The sequence below is a fragment of the Microsporum canis genome, genomic scaffold (genome assembly GCF_000151145.1).
Source record: "Microsporum canis CBS 113480 supercont1.4 genomic scaffold, whole genome shotgun sequence".
NCBI lineage: Eukaryota > Fungi > Ascomycota > Eurotiomycetes > Onygenales > Arthrodermataceae > Microsporum > Microsporum canis.
This window is the reverse complement of record NW_003299166.1, coordinates 188,045-203,552: the sequence shown is the minus strand read 5'-3', so window position 1 is coordinate 203,552 and position 15,508 is coordinate 188,045. Positions and strand designations below refer to the sequence as shown.

The 15,508-nt window shown below is 54.2% G+C and overlaps 6 protein-coding genes across 6 annotated transcripts; 3 read left to right on the top strand and 3 right to left on the bottom strand.

Annotated features, from left to right (window-relative positions):
- Window positions 1–351: 351 nt before the first annotated feature.
- MCYG_04050 (vegetative cell wall protein gp1) lies at window positions 352–2,322 on the bottom strand (the record flags this gene model as incomplete). The annotated part of the gene is made up of 3 exons (XM_002846267.1): window positions 352–1,387; window positions 1,440–1,602; window positions 1,650–2,322. The coding sequence occupies 3 exons, from the start codon at window positions 2,320–2,322 to the stop codon at window positions 352–354; spliced, it is 1,872 nt and encodes a 623-aa protein (XP_002846313.1).
- Window positions 2,323–2,769: 447 nt separating this feature from the next.
- On the bottom strand, window positions 2,770–5,445 carry MCYG_04049 (conserved hypothetical protein; the record flags this gene model as incomplete). The annotated part of the gene is made up of 5 exons (XM_002846266.1): window positions 2,770–4,176; window positions 4,230–4,428; window positions 4,494–5,209; window positions 5,268–5,359; window positions 5,403–5,445. 5 exons carry the CDS (start codon window positions 5,443–5,445, stop codon window positions 2,770–2,772), a joined length of 2,457 nt encoding a protein of 818 aa, XP_002846312.1.
- Window positions 5,446–6,377: 932 nt separating this feature from the next.
- On the top strand, window positions 6,378–7,481 carry MCYG_04048 (conserved hypothetical protein; the record flags this gene model as incomplete). Its single annotated transcript, XM_002846265.1, has 2 exons — window positions 6,378–7,068; window positions 7,117–7,481. 2 exons carry the CDS (start codon window positions 6,378–6,380, stop codon window positions 7,479–7,481), a joined length of 1,056 nt encoding a protein of 351 aa, XP_002846311.1.
- A 503-nt stretch (window positions 7,482–7,984) lies between these two features.
- Window positions 7,985–8,907, bottom strand: MCYG_04047 (DNA polymerase epsilon subunit C; the record flags this gene model as incomplete). Its single annotated transcript, XM_002846264.1, has 2 exons — window positions 7,985–8,247; window positions 8,304–8,907. The coding sequence occupies 2 exons, from the start codon at window positions 8,905–8,907 to the stop codon at window positions 7,985–7,987; spliced, it is 867 nt and encodes a 288-aa protein (XP_002846310.1).
- Window positions 8,908–10,009: 1,102 nt separating this feature from the next.
- On the top strand, window positions 10,010–11,317 carry MCYG_04046 (conserved hypothetical protein; the record flags this gene model as incomplete). Its single annotated transcript, XM_002846263.1, has 2 exons — window positions 10,010–10,282; window positions 10,325–11,317. 2 exons carry the CDS (start codon window positions 10,010–10,012, stop codon window positions 11,315–11,317), a joined length of 1,266 nt encoding a protein of 421 aa, XP_002846309.1.
- A 442-nt stretch (window positions 11,318–11,759) lies between these two features.
- On the top strand, window positions 11,760–15,077 carry MCYG_04045 (uncharacterized protein; the record flags this gene model as incomplete). The annotated part of the gene is made up of 6 exons (XM_002846262.1): window positions 11,760–11,785; window positions 11,846–11,955; window positions 12,031–12,407; window positions 12,462–12,705; window positions 12,774–13,923; window positions 13,961–15,077. The coding sequence occupies 6 exons, from the start codon at window positions 11,760–11,762 to the stop codon at window positions 15,075–15,077; spliced, it is 3,024 nt and encodes a 1,007-aa protein (XP_002846308.1).
- Between the last annotated feature and the right edge of the window lie 431 nt (window positions 15,078–15,508).

Sequence of the window (15,508 nt, the reverse complement as noted above, 5' to 3'; positions counted from 1 at the left end):
ACAGTAACGCTATATTCGTATGCATGTCAAAGATGTTTGTATGTCAATATTTGTATGTCAATATTTGTATGTCAATATTTGTATGCATGTGTATGACTATATACATAATCCCAAGAGTACCGCATGATGCACCGTGAAATATCCCGGGACTGACCTTCCAGTTCGTTTTCTGGTCGTTACCTGTGTCTTCCATTAACTCCATCCAAGTATGAGTAAGACCGCGCTTGCACCAGGCAGGGGAAGGGTTGGGTTTTAAAGCAGTAGAAGAGAGTCATAATGAGGGTATCAAGGAGAAAGAGAAATAATATCCTGAGAATGATTACCGGGTATATAGAAAACGAAAGAGAAGGATCATCGAGCAGCTCTGGCGGTGACGGCGTCGGTGGCTAGGAGCTGGATGCGCCGTTCGTAGAGGGTCATCATATGCATCATCACGTCTCCGAAGACGACGCCGGCCAGCTGCTCGTTGTGGGTGAGGTAGGCCTCGACAACGTCCTTGTCTCTGGGGTTGTCTCTGTTGCCGCGCAGGACGATGAGACAGCCCGGTAGGGTCAGGGTGGGCGAAGGCACAGGCCAGAACACCTCCCGCTCAAGGTCTGATCTGTCGCTGCTCTCTCGACGGTCCTTGAGGAAGCTGAGCTTGCTGGGCCTGCTGCTGCTGCTGCCGCTGCCGTTGGTAGTGGTGGTGGAGGAGCGGGACCTGGTCGTGGGCGGAGGAAGGGGAGCGGGAGACTTGTAGAGGCTGACGAGAGAGCGGACGTAGGGCTTGTCTGCGCGGCAGACGGGGTCGCCTTCGTTGATGAAGGTGTAGAAGAGCCACTTGGCGTACTTGGGGTCTGCCGGCTTGTTGATGGGCAGGAGGGAGACCGGCGGGGAGCCAAAGGTGAAGCAGTGGATGCGCTTGAAGCGGTCACGGAGGTATATCAGCTCTGAGCGCAGGGTCGAGGACAGCATGTGGGCGTACAGCAGGCTGGCGACCGCGCCGCCGGCCGAGTGGCCTGTGATGACGAGCGAGAACTTTGCGCGCGCAGGGTTCTCCGCGAGCAGCTGCTCGAGCCGCAGGGCCACGGGCCGCACCATCCTGCGGGCCACGGACAGGAAGCCCGCGTGGCAGAGGTTGCCCGGGTCGTCGAGGAAGCCGGTGGGCGTGGCGGGCTCGGCGTTCATGTTGGTGGCCCAGTCGGCGAAGGAGGAGCGGGTGGTGCCGCGGACGGCGAAGACGATGAGGTTCATGTGGTCGAGCGCGACGGACTTGATGACCATCGCCTTGGTGCCCAGGTAGGGGTCCCCCTCGACGTGCGTCTCCCTCTCCACGGGCGAGGGACGGTTGTAGGCGCTCTGGGAGGACTGCGCGGCCAGGCAGAGCAGCGGCCACGTCGAGATGAACCTGTCTCCGTTAGCATTCGCAGAAACAACGGACGATACAGAACCAAACGCACAGGTTGAGGGGGGCCAGGCTACGGGGCAGCCTGGCGTTGCGGTAGTGGTAGACCTTTGCAAAGTAGTTGGTCTTGCGGGAGGCGGACGAGGAGGCAGAGCGCAGAAAGCTGCGTCCAGAGCTCGTCTTGGAGGCCGCCTCGGGGCCAGCGTCGACATCGAGGTCTGCACCGGTCAGCACGTACGCGATGGCGGTATGGATGTGTACCTACAGAGATCCCTCTCGCGGCCGCTGAAGACCTGCATGTCCATGTGGTTGATGACCTCGTCGAGCTTGTCGGAGAGCATGTCCGCCAGGTCGATGGAGACGTCCGACGCCCTGCCGACGTCTGTGGCCGCGCTGCCTCGACTGAGCCGCGACGGCTGGGAGACGGCGGTCGCGCTGCCCATGGAGCGGGCGCCTCGTCTGTGGCCTGCGCTCTTCATCGAGAGAGGCAGCGAGGCCAGCGAGGCCGGGTAGCGGTCGTCCTCCGGGGCTGCGGCCGCGTAGGGGGGGGAGGTCGGCGGCGACGGAGGCAGACGGGCGGCGTAGCCACTGAACTCGTAGCTGTAGTCATTAGGACTGAACGGATATTCCTGTTGATGCTGATGTTGATCTTGATGGTGATGCTGATGGTGATGCTGGTGATGGAGATGCTGCTGTTGATGATGCTGGCGCAGGTCAAAGTAGGACTGCTCGAGGGCGAGGTTCACGCCCGGCGCAGGGTCTGGCATGATGGCATAGTCTGGATACTCGCGCGGCGCTGGCTGGGTATAGATATCTTCTTCTGCGTCTGCCTGTCCGCTGGCCGGGTGGTGCTGGCGGTAGTAGGAGGGCGGGAAGGGCAGCGGAGGGCTGATGGGCAGCGACTTGACTGAGGGCGCCCGCGGCTTGCGAGAGAGCATCGTGGAGGCGACGGCGAGGACGAGGAGCGAGAGGGCAGTCCATCCAGCAGACGGACAGCGGGCGGGCGAGGCTGGGACATAAGATGGTGAAGTCGAGGAGGCGAAGGCGGGTTGGTGAAGTTGGCGAGGAAGCGGCTGAAGGATGAATACGACGAGGCGTACAAAGAGAGAAGAGAAGACGGAGACGATGAAGAGAAGATGAAGAGAAGATGAAGAGAAGATGAAGAGAGATGAAGATGTACGCCGGTTCTCTATTAATATCTTCCCTGTCCGCAGGGATGTAGATATAGTTGTAGATGTAGTTGTAGTTGTAGATGTAGTTTATAGATGATAGATTATAGATGATAGATTATAGATTATAGATGATAGATTATAGATGATAGATTATAGATGATAGATTATAGATAGATAGAAGATGTAGGATGGTATGCCTTGCACTTATATGGACTAGAAACGGACGTCCTGGAGGACGCTCGCGCGAGCCTGCACCAGGGCTGTGATCTCGAGGACGAACTCGTACAGGATGACAACGTTGGTCAGGACGTGGTTGAGCGAGGCCTCGTCCTCTCGCTCTGCGGGCTCGTCTGGCTCGCCGGCTTCAGAGGGGGCGCTGCTGGAGCCTGGCGTCTCGTGGACGACCTGCAGAGAGGACGAGGATGCCGCCCGGAGAGGAGGACGGGGATGGGGCCGCAGGAGGGCCGGCAGGGAGGAGGCCTCTGTCGGCGCCTGGACGTTGACCATGGCGGACAGCCGCGACGGAGCTGCCTCTGGTGACGGCTCAGCAGGCGGTTCGACGGGCGGCTCGGTCGCTGCCTCTGTCCCTGCTGCCTCTGCCGCCTCCTCGGTGGTAGCGGGCGGCGTGCCGGCGCTGTCAGGCCGGTCCTCGCGGTGCAGCAGCTCCCGGCGGGCAGAGAGCAGGGGATCAAAGTCCGGGATCTCTGTCCGCCACCTCTCGACCTGCCGGACCAGCTGGCTCACGATCAGAGACAGCACCGGCTCAGTCTCGCCCTTGCTCTCCGCCTTGCCACCTCCCGCCGGCTCGACGGCTGGGTCTTCCTCCCCGCCAGCAGCAGACTCGTCCGGGTAGGAGAGCAGCCAGCCGTCCAGAGATATCAGGTCGGACGAGGCGAGCGCGGAAAAGGAGTTGGTCAGCGCCAGGTTGGTCACCACGCTGTTGGTGAAGAACCGCCGCAGCAGGTCCAGCATCCCCGAGAAGACGCCCCCCCTGACGTCCACTATCCACGGCAGCACGGGGCTCTGGCTGTGCATCCGCTGGTACAGCACGGAGAGTGCGCTGCAGATGTAGTTCTCGTACGAGGCCTCGATGCCCGGGTCGTCCAGCAGCTCGGTCGCGTAGCCAAACAGCCGCTGCACCTCCGAGTTCAGGGCAGATACCGTACGCAACTCTGCCGGGCTGGAGCTCTGGTCTCTCGCCGACTTGATTAGCAGGTTGGCAAACTCGTGGTGGTGCTGGATGACGACCGTTATCAGCCGCAGCGTCGCCACGACCGTCTGCCGGTTGTGCGACCTGATGCCCATCAGGATGAGGTCGACCAGGTTGAAGAGCGTAGGGGACGGCTTGGCCGCCGCCTCCGCGAACGAGGCCAGGATGTCGAGTGACTTCCGCCGGCTCAGCGACATGCGTGCTTTCTTGGTGGGAGTGAGCGCGATCTGTGTCTGCTCGCTGGCCGGCGAGGCGAGCAGGAAGCTCAGTATCCGGTGCACCAGGACCGGCTGGTAGATCGACTCGAGTATGCGGCTGAGGTAGGTGATCACCGAAGACGTAGACCCGCCCGCTACGTCTGACGACTCCAGCAGCGATGGATATCTACTCCAGGTAAGCTGAAGCTCCCCCTGGGCACGCGGGGGAATTCTGTCACTTACAGCAATTGCTCGAGGAAGAGGACCTGGAAGTGGTCCAGCAGCGTGTCGTTTACTTCAGGCGACTTGCAGTGGTCGATGGCGTCCTGCCAGAACAAGAGGTAGGAGAGAAAGGCGTCTAGCTGGCCCTGGTGAGAGTGATGTACGGTATTGTCGAGATCCGTATGGTCTGACAGGGCAATGATAGCAGGCACGTCCTCGTTGCCGTCTGTCGATATCAGAAGGCTGTACATACATTCATATATCATGTCAGCTTGGTCTTAAACACCATCTATAGAAGATATATTCACCGGCTCAGCTGGCTGTATGAAGCACCGAGTCCGATAGCCATCAGGGTAGCCATGTCACTCTCGATCAGCCATCTCTCCAGCTCCTTAACCTTTGAAGCAGTCTCGATGATATAGAGCAGCCCTGTCCGGGCAAAGTCGCCCGTCCTCCCCTCGTAATGCACGTAGTCGACCAGCAGGTAGAAGAGCGGAAAGTCGTCTCTCCTGGTGACACCCGCAAACTCCTTGCCCGACCTCAACGACGGATCTATCCGCCGCGGCTCTCCGCCGTCTTTCTTCTCCTCGGGCGAGAACCAGGCCGGCAGTATCTCTGGCCGCAGACGGATGACGTTGGCCACCCCAAAGACGAGCTCGACCAGCTTCGACTCGCCGTCCTCGTGGTCACGCTGGTCGAGACAGCTGACCGGGTTGGCGCGGGAGACCAGGTCGATGAGGGCGCGGGAGAAGACGCTACTGTCCACTATCCCGTCGACCTCGGACTCGATCAAGGTGTTGAGCAGGACGGCCGCGGCCGAGACGACGCCCGGATCGTGCGTTGCCAGCGCCAGCTTGGTGACGGTCCGGTAGACCTGCGATGTAGCGGCGTCCGCATGGCACGGGTGAGGCGACGGGCCGCGGGATTCGTCTCGCAGGATGGAATTGAGACGGTTCAGGGAGCTCCTGATCAAGGGGATCGACGGAGATTCAGGGGACAGCGAGGGCGAGTTCCGCCATATTTGCTTCCAGTACCGTTAGCCCATGGCCTGAACCTCTGCCCGCCAGCATAGAAGGACATACGTAGAGGGTGTTACATGTGTGTTTGAAGGCAGCAAGCCGTTTTCCAGTCGGGTTCTTGCGCAGGGCCTTGGACGAGCCCGGGGCGGCGCCGCCTATCAGTCGAGACCACTATGAACACCCGTCAGTTTGACGCACTTTTAACTGCCAGACGGGATGGGACTGCAAATACAAAGTCCATGGCAGCTCCTCATCGTCTTCGTATCCGCTTCTTCACAGGGCGCGGCCGAGCTGTCTCTGCTCCATCGACCGACTTGGTTGTTGGTTGAGACATTTCGCGATGTTCTTTTTTTTTGGACGTTGATGTTGCTTATCGATAAGAAGTTTACACGCTCGCTTCTAACCGCGAGACTCTTACTGATCTCTTGTAGTATAGCATAGGGAAGCGGTCTACGGCCATGTTCGTCGAATAAGGGTGATGCTAATGTAGATTCAGGCCAGGTTACTCCGGAATTATCTGCCATCTATGGATAGATACAGCAACATGAAGAAGCATCCCCCAGAGATATCTACCCCGGAGTTCCCTTCGAGAGTATCAAAGTCGAAGCCCTCCGCCACGACAGCATCGATCTGAGCTCCAACATTCTCTTTCTGATAACCCGGTGCTCGAAGCTGCGGTGATGCGAAGGCCCCAGGGTTAGAGGCTGCGTAAACTGCCTCTAGCTGTGGTTTGATCCCTTAGAGGAAGTCCGCTTTGTGTTGTGTCTTGATCCGTCAACTCCGACTGCGCCTTCAGCTCCAGGTGGAATTCCAATGTGACATGCCGTGTGTTGATCGCTTTGGACAGCCCTCACAGAACGATGAACAAGGCCGCTCGGGGGTATTTAGATGTAGCGCCATACGTATCATGTCAGTGGCTCTACCGATAGCATAATTATAACGGAGGAAACCAGCAAATCACTTGGTCACTCTTGTAACAAGTATAAACGACTATTCCTGATATCTTCCAGGCGGTTTGACTCTCTCAGCGCAAAACTTCATCGTAAAGTATTTCTTATGTAATCGCTTCAACGAGCGCGACCAATCATATGAAGAGTACACTTTAGGCCTGCGATGTCGTCTTGATGCTGAGATTCTCTTACAACTTGCGAGAGACGGCACAAAAGTGCCAGTATGGACGAAGTCATCGACCCGAGTGGGGAGGTGAAGATAATACTGAGCAACGCCAATACCCCTTTTGCAGTGTGGGACGAATCACTGTCTCCCCAAAACACCCGTCCAGATGGCTCCGAAACTACCTCTACGATGAAGGCTGCGGGAAGCGGGCAGATGATAAACCAAGGAGCTGCAGGGGAGGACTCAGTGGGCCAGTCGCTAGACGAAGATCAGACAAAGAGACACATATGCATTCAAGCATCCGCAAAGCATTTAGTGCTTGCATCGCCTGTCTTCAAGAGGATGTTAGCTGATGGCTGGAAAGAGGGAGCCACCCTTTCAGAACAGGGCTCCGTCGAGGTCACTGCCGATGGCTGGGACCCTCAGGTGTTCCTGACCTGGCTCAAAATCATCCACTGCCAGCACCACGACGTTCCCCGGCAGCTGAGCCTGGAGGTGCTTGCGAAAATTGCGGTCATATCGGACTACTATGAGTGCAAGTCCGTTCTAGGCTTCTTCTCCGAAACCTGGATTAGCTCTTTGGAGACCAGCATACCTACGAAATATTCACGAGACCTGATCCTGTGGATGTGGGTTTGCTGGTATTTTCAGCTTCGGAGTCAGTTTCGAGAGGCTACGTTGATCGCTATGGAACATGCTATCTCTCCAATTCCGAGTTTGGAGCTGCCGATCCCAGCTATAGTTATAAGTATGACACCGTATATTTTCAACAGGCCAGCATGCTGACGGGATCAAGATACGTTGGACAAACGTAGAACGCAGGCTATCGAAAGCACAATCTCTATGCTCAACCAGTGGCAGCAGGACCTGACCAATAACAGCCGAGGTTGCAATTTTGAATGCCGTTCAATGATGCTTGGGGCTCTTATCAAGAATATGCACTCACATAACTTGCTTTCACCACAGCCCAAGGCTCCCTTCCTGGGGTTGAGTGTCCAGTCGCTTAGGAACGCAGTTAACTCGTTTAGATCACCAGATTGGTATTGCAAAGATAGATACCGTAACCATGGTGACCGATGTGGAAACTCATCGTTCGAGAAATTATTTAGAAGTTTTGGAGTTAACTTGGCGGGACTTGACCTGATAACTCTTCCTATCTAATCAGCCATGTTTCTGTATTCTGGACTGCCCATCGCCCTTGACGCAGCTCGGCGTTCTCTTCTTTCAATGCACAGTTTATCCTCTTATACGCAGCCGACTATACCCATGATTGTATTAGATACTACCACTGCGAAGAAAAAAGGGCATGACTTTGATAACCAACACGAGGCCGCATAAAATTTACTTATGCCTTGAGCGTGTATATGGAGGGGATATATAGTATATAGTATTATGCTTGGAATAATCTACCGTAGAACCATGTATAAAGGATAAACTTGTTCTCCAAGTTGCCGCCGTACGCATAAGGTCATCCGGGTGAAACCGTGGCATAAGACAAGAAATATAAGAGACAAGTGGGTGAGTAACGGAGAGAAGATAGAAGAAGATGCATGCTCGAGATTACCGCCAACGCCAGCCACAGTCTGCGCTCCCAACCGAGTAAATGATGATGGATCCAAGCTTGAGAACAAAGGAGAAAAGGAGAAGAGAGAAACGGAGCAGGATTAGTCCTCGTCCATATCTTCTTTCTTCCGCCGACTGCCCTTCTTCTTGGGTTTCTCATTCTGGTCGCTGCCGTCTTCGTCGTGTTTCTTGCCCGCTGGTGCGTCAGGCACCTTGGAGATGATGTCAGCCAGGAAGTCGAGCACTTCGTCCTTGCCAATGGCCTCCTTGAGGTGATTTGCCGTTATGCGCTTGGATGAGCGGTCCCTGGCAACCTGGGCGCCTTTGGTGACGAGCGATATCATGAATAGCTCCAGTGCTTTGGCTGTTGCGTGTTAGTATACAAACTTCTACACCTATATGAAAGGGAAGAGAACTTACAGACGGCGATCGGAGTGACCTGGGCGACTTTGCCGACGTCCTCGTCCGCCTGCATAATGCGCTTTATCCGGGCGACGGGGAACTTGGTCTTGACCTCTATACCGCCGGAGGGTCCCAGGCTCTTCTCCTCCGGCTGCGCTGGCGCTGGCTGTTCCATTGTCTCTCCACCGCCCCCTTTCTGCTGATGCTGCTGATGCTGCTGTTGTAGTTGTTGTAGCTGTTGTTGTTGTTGTTGCTGCTGCTGCTGCTGGTATTGTTGCTGCTGGTGGTCGAGCATGTGCTGAGGCTGCTGCATTGCCTGGGTCCGGGACCGGGTGTGGGGGGCCATCTCGTCCGTTGGGGAGTAGAGCTGAGGTATGTAGGGCTGTTGATGGTACTGTTGATGGTTGTGCTGCTGCTGCTGCTGGTGATATGGGTACTGCTGCTGATGGTGAGTTTGTGGGCTGAAGAAAGGGGAGGCGTCGTAGGAGGCCTGAGGGGAGATGGGGGTCGCGAAGGCTGCAGCGTAGGAGTGCTGGCTGTAGTCGTGGAAGGGGGGAACGCTGCCGGGGAAACCCGAGAAGTCGGGTGAGCGCGGTCTGTATGAGTTGTCTTGGTCTGTCATTCTATGACTGGTTAGCAAACATTATGTATATATTATATTTAGTATAGGGAGTATATATACACACGTATGTATATATGTCGCGATGCCATACCTGAGAAAGCTATCGAGTCCGAGACAACTAGCGTGCTTTTTTTATGTCGTACCTTGGTCTTTCACGTCTTCCTCCTTAACTTCTCGGTTTTGTCTTCTTGTTTTCTTCCCTTCCTGTCCGCGCTTCTCTTATCCTGTCTTTTGATATCTTTTTTAAGATGTTTTTTTTTCTTCTTCTTCACCGCGGTGGCCCAAGCTCCCACATTAAACTCAAACGGGCTTAGCGTAAGTGAGTATCAATAAAAGACAGGTGCGTGACTTTAACTGTATTAGTAATAAGTGCGTGTATTTAAGCCTTGCTCTTTCCTCTTTTTCCTCCCTTTCTTGAACTTTCCGGCGGGGTCGTTCCTTCCCTTTTATGCACTCTAAGGGGAAGAGCCCCTCATCACGTGATACTCGAAGTCTTTCTTTTTCTTTCCCTTTTTGGTAACAAAAACGACAAAGGCAAAAAAAGAATAAAAAAATCTTAACGTCAAAACAAAAAATATATATAAAATATATAAACATATACTCCGTATATTTATATATACAGATGAAGGTGGCGAATGAAGATATATATTATACAAGATAATATACACCGATATGACATGACTACTCCTCTACACGGTCGATGATGATAGCTCTGAGCTCGAGACGCGCGCCTCTGGGCCCAGGATGAAGCCGTTGGAGGCATCGCCAGGCACCAGAAGGCAAGCAGCTCGCGTCGCTGACGCCCTCAAGACGGGCTTTTTACTTGATCTAATCTGACTGACCTTCCCCTGAATACCATATTTTTATCTATCGTTGTTGACTGGATCAACTGCGATATAGAGCCACTTTCGAAGGCATATGTTCTTTATCCGATCGTTTCAAGTATATATAGATATTTGTTTATTGCCTAAGATACATACATAATAAACAAGTGTCTAAGCCTATAAAAGCGTCACAGCCATGCTGAGGTTTTCATCTTCTTGTCTACTCGCCTCCCCTGCTACTCTTATGACTACATCAGGTAAACGGTTGTATAAGATAAATGCCTCCTCGCAAGAAACTGAAGCAAAAGACTGGCCGTCCCCCTCCAGCGTTCTGGGACAACCTGTCGAAGATCTGGCTGACTAGTGATGCCCTCGAGGAGCTAGACCGGCGGAACAGAGCTCTCTCACGCAGCGGTCAAGGAATGCCAGAGCCACACACTCAACCATCCCAGGCTGACTTTAACCCTGCAGAGGACTGCTCGCTCAGAACCCTTCATCAGATCCGGGAGCTCTCGAAGCAGGGCGGACCTGACCTATCTGATCTGAGAAATGTATGTAGCTAGCCACCGTGTCAAGTCGATAGTTGCTGACAGGGCTCTGTCCAGTTCCCAGACCCTGCTGAAGCCCGAAAGCGACGGGCTCCCTCCAATAGCAGCAGCAGCAGCAGCGCTACAAAAACAACTACGACCATTTATGATGGGAACTTTGAGCAAGTCCTTATAGGTAGTGGTGTCTACCCAGCCGGATACGAATATCCTGATGGCCAGGTGCCAGCCAGGCCAGACAACCTGGACGAAATAAACAAGAGACTGGCCCAGCGACGTCCGTCTCTTTCGCCGTCAAGGTGTCCAGACAGCGAGTTTGAAGAGTTCAAACGGACAGATGCCGCCGCTTCCAGCGGACGACCAATAATCGTCCTTATCATCCGGTCTCTCGAAGGTGGCAGGCATGACTCCAGCACTGTAGGGGGTGGCTGCCCCTTTGAGGACCTTGCTCCCCTGGCGGACCGTATACTGGTGACTGCGAAACCAGATCACTACTATGCCGCACGCATGGAGCAGCTTGACCGCCAGATTCGCGACGAGCTCAGCGAATACATCATCCCGTCGGAGGAGGACAGCCTGCTAATGGCCCCCAATTTCTTTCTAGAGGCCAAGTGGCCCGATAGGTCCCTTGGTGCTGCTACACGCCAGGTCTGCTACTACGGTGCACTGGGGGCTCGAGCAATGCATAAACTCCAGTGCTACAAGCAGAATGAGCAGCCGCTATACGACAACAGAGCCTATACTATAACGGCAACTTACCACGGCGGTCAGCTGAAGCTCTACGCAACCCACCCGGCCCCTCCTCGAACGCGTGGTTGGCAGAGTGATGGCTGTCCAGAATACATCACGACCCAGCTGAATGCCTGGAGTATGTCTGGCAACGCAGACAGCTTTCGACAGGGGGCAACTGCCTATCGAAACGCAAGGGACTGGGCCAAAGAACAGAGGAACCGGTTGCTCGAGACCGCAAACGAAAGGCACAAACAAGCGATGCCGCCTAAGTCACCACCTAGAGAGCGAGGCGAAGCCCGTCTCAGTTGACAGTGTCCGTGGCTGGTCTCCTACCGGGTAGGCTCCCATTTTTATATGGACCACTAATTATATTCCTTCATTCAACTTCATTCTTTTCCTCCCCCTTTTACGTAGTAGGTTCAACTATCTTGTTAATGCCATCCGTAATATTTAACAGTTATATGTAGAAAAGGACACATCACGTGGTTTACGGAATAGCATTTATCCTTTAGGGCTTAAAGTTTTTCCGACGACAACGAAAAAGACGAAGAAACTTGAATAAAAGACGAAGAATAAAAAGAAGAATAAATATCAAGTAATTCACTACAAACAAGACAGGCCTCAAGAGCCGGAGAGAAGACATGGACTCGCGTCATGTCAGTTCCTCCGCCTGAGTCGTGAATATATACACTACAAAATCTCCACCCATAACCGTCAACCACCAAGACAACAAAAGCAAACCACCCAGAATATGGCGGGCCTCGATCACATTGCTAGGTATGAGATTCTCTCTCAGTATATTCTATGATATACTATGATATTGACCGCTGTGCCTAGCTCGCTCTCTCAAGACGAGATTCCCTTCAAGCTGCGGTGCGCCATCTGCAGCAAGCTCGCCTGGAACGCCTTCAGGCTGCCCTGCTGTGACCAAGCGATATGCGAAGGCTGTACGTGCCTTACTCTGTTGTTATATCGTCCTCCCTTTTGTGTGTATACAGGCTGACTGGGTTGGATATGGCCAGGCCAAACGTCTCTCCCCTCCAGCTGCCCCGTGTGCGATCACAGCCCTCTTGACGCTGAACTCTGCAAGCCGAACAAGGCTCTCCGCACTACCTTAAAGGCATTTCTGCGGACTGAGGAGAAGAAACGCGAGAAGAGCAGACCTACACAGGACTCTACTCCTCCGGCTTCTACCCCTGCCGAGAAGACAGACACTCCTGCTGAGCCAGAACAGACGCAGGCCACAGCTGGTGCCGCCACCGCCGATGTGGCCGACCCTGCACCAGCCAGCCATGTCACCGCTGCAGCTGATGGCCAGAATGACGTGAATGGCAGCCAACAACCCGCCAGTGGAGAAAATCCAGAGTCACGGGTTGGGAATGACATCAAAGACGACAAGGTGAGACTAATCATGTCTGACGCTGCTTTAATAGTATTAACAATAAATACGAAGGAGACGAACTCGAACAAGGCCAGTGAATCGCAGAGCACTGAACCTGCCACGGCCGAACCTGAAGCTCCTCCTCCCGCCTCGACGGCTGGCGTGGAGGACGGCGCTGCCGCAACGTCGGATGCCAACCTGCAGGAAGGAGGGTATACCAATGGATTCGGGCAGATGGGCTGGAACGGAGTCGGGGACCTCAACCAAGGAATGCCCTTCATGGCAAATGGGATGGTCATGCCCCAAAACCCGATGGGTAGGCTTGCCTTTCATTCCCTTGTACATTTCTCATCCATCAAGGCAAGATTTACTAACGGCATGCAGGAGTCCCCGGTATGTTTGGCATGGGCATGGATCCGATGACCGCGGCTCAGGGAATGTTTACTGGCTACGGGATGAATATGAATGGGATGAATAATAACATGGGCATGATGATGAATTCCGGTGCTGGGCAAGGAATGTATGGATCATGGGATGGTCAGAACAACATGTGGAATGGTGGCCCAGATAACTTCAATGGAATTGCATTCCCTAATCGCATGGGTGCCGACTTTGGCCCTACTCCTGGAGTTGGTGGATATAATATGTTACAGTCACAGTCACAACCTCACCAAAAATTTCCTCACCTGCATCAGCAACAGAAGTTTCCTAGCAATGATTTTCAAAACTCATATGGTCTCTACGGTCGCGGTGCTGGCCCTGTTGCCGGGCGAGGAGGGCGAGGATTTGGCCCTGCTGGCCGTGGCCGCGGCTATCATGCTGCCAACAGCTATCAAGGTAACCATTTGTCCCCTAACATGGGCGGCTTTCAGCGCCTTAACCAGCCTCAGTTCCAGCAGCAGCAGCAGCAGCAGCAGTTTTTCAATGGTGTTCCAGACCAGCCGCAGGCTCAGGTGAATGATAGCCTCTGCCCCGGCGGCGAGGAGGAGATGAGAGAGAATCAGCCAAAGGGGGAAGAGACCGAGTCTACTGCACAAAAACCTCAGACTGACGGCGAGGCAGCGAATGAAGCTACGGTCGTGCCAACCGCAGACCAACCTGCAAATACACAGGCAGAAAACACGACGACTACTACAACGGCTACTACAGCCAATGGGACTGGCGATGCTGCTCCCTCGTCTGCTGCCACCGGACATACTAACCCCATCCCTAGTTATTCTAGCACCCCAGCCTTTGGCGGAGGCGGCAGATATCATGGAAACGCAGTCGGTATACAGTCGGCACCATATGTGAATGGAATATCTAACGGAATTCCCAACGGCATATCTAATAGCCAGCTGCCTCCAAGTAACCCCATGGCCATGAATGGCCTACGGGCACCGGGACTGGGGCCGGGTCCGGGGGTCGCGGGGGCTCCAGCTGCGCCTCGAGCCATGAGAGAAGGCCTGCCGAATACAAGCACTCGTAACATCAGGGCTTTCACTCACAGTCGGACGGTATCTATCAGCCAGCCATCCATCAAGGAATCACAGAGGTACGGACATTTATTTCTCCTGAGCCATCTTATATAGATTATCCCGTGCTAATCCATTCAAATTTTACGGCTACAGTTCATCACCGACCAAGCGTGATGCAGAACAGGATGCACCGGTCCCAAGATCTAGGTCTAGGTCGAAGTCCCAGCCAAGGTCTGGGTCGAGGTCAAGATCCAAGTCACCTTCGCGCTATAGGTCTCGACACCATCGCTACCGTAGCCCTTCAGCTGGTCCTACGCAAAGTGAAGACGAGAGAAGACGGGAACGGCGCAATAAACGCGCTCGTCGTGATGATAATGATAGGGAGCCTGATACCAATGACGGTAGGCGGGCTACTTCTCGAATTCGTTCGCTTTCCCCGTCCGCGGATCCCAAATCCTCATCATATCGCAGCAGACGGGACCGAGAGCGTGACGACAGCTCTTCAAAACGCTCTCGTCGCCGTCGCAGTCGTAGCCCAAGCAGACGGGATAGCAGAGTCATTGATATTTCTGATAAAAGTGACCCTGGGCTCTCTATAAAAGGCACTTCGTCACATCGACGGGAGAAACATAGGCCTCGTGAAGATGCCGACGATACCGGGGACGACCGTCACAGGCAGAGAGATAAAGGCCGTGACCGTCATCGTGAGCGTGAGCGGGACAGAGACCGTGATCGGGACAGAGAAAGGGACAGAGACAGGGATCGAGACAGGGACCGAGACAGGGACCGAGATAGAGACAGAGACAGAGACAGAGACAGAGACCGCCGTGACCGTAAAAGGTCTCGCCGTGATTACTCCGAGTCTCGAGATGACGATGAATACAACGATCGTCGCTCCCGTCGCCCCCGGCATGAAGATGACGGTGAACAAGCAGGTAAAGACAAGGGAGCCGCGGCAACCGAGCAGTCTAGATCAGGCAGCTCGTCGAAGAAAGGAACGGGAGCCGAAAAGGATCCCCATACCCTTGAACGAGAGGCTCGAAACAGAGAACGGCTCCTCAAGGAACAGCAGCGGCGAGAGGCCGTCAACGCCGACCGTGATGGCAAGGGAAGCGGCCGTCGTCGTGATGCTAAGCTTGACCGCAATCTACTGGGGAGAAAACTGAGCTACAAGTATGAAGATGAACTTGGTGACCATGAGCGGGAGCGGGAGTCGGTTCGGTGGACCTGAAGTGGAATAATCCATACTGACGGCCACAGTTGCCTACCTGCTGCCGTGTTCTAGTCTACTGCCTGTAAGCTATAAATGGTAAAGGCGTTCTAGAGCCAATAGGACTTAGATCTTGTCTGTATCTAGCCTTGTAGTGAATGAGACTTGGTAGAGAAAATTCACTCCTTAATTCGACGTCAGTTTGATATCTGAAATCTTTTGAGGTTATAAACGCTATAACTACATTTCTCTACTTCCCTTCATTACCAGCAACTGATTCTTGAGCCGCGGCTCCGTTCTACATATATATTCTCATTGCTGTGTGTTGCTGTAGCTCGAGGGCATGTATTCTGGGGTGCTACCGCCCGATATTTCAGATGAAACCAGCAATTTGCGGACGGTTACAAAGAACTATTGTAGTACGCAAGGGTTCGTGTGAATACACTCGTCTA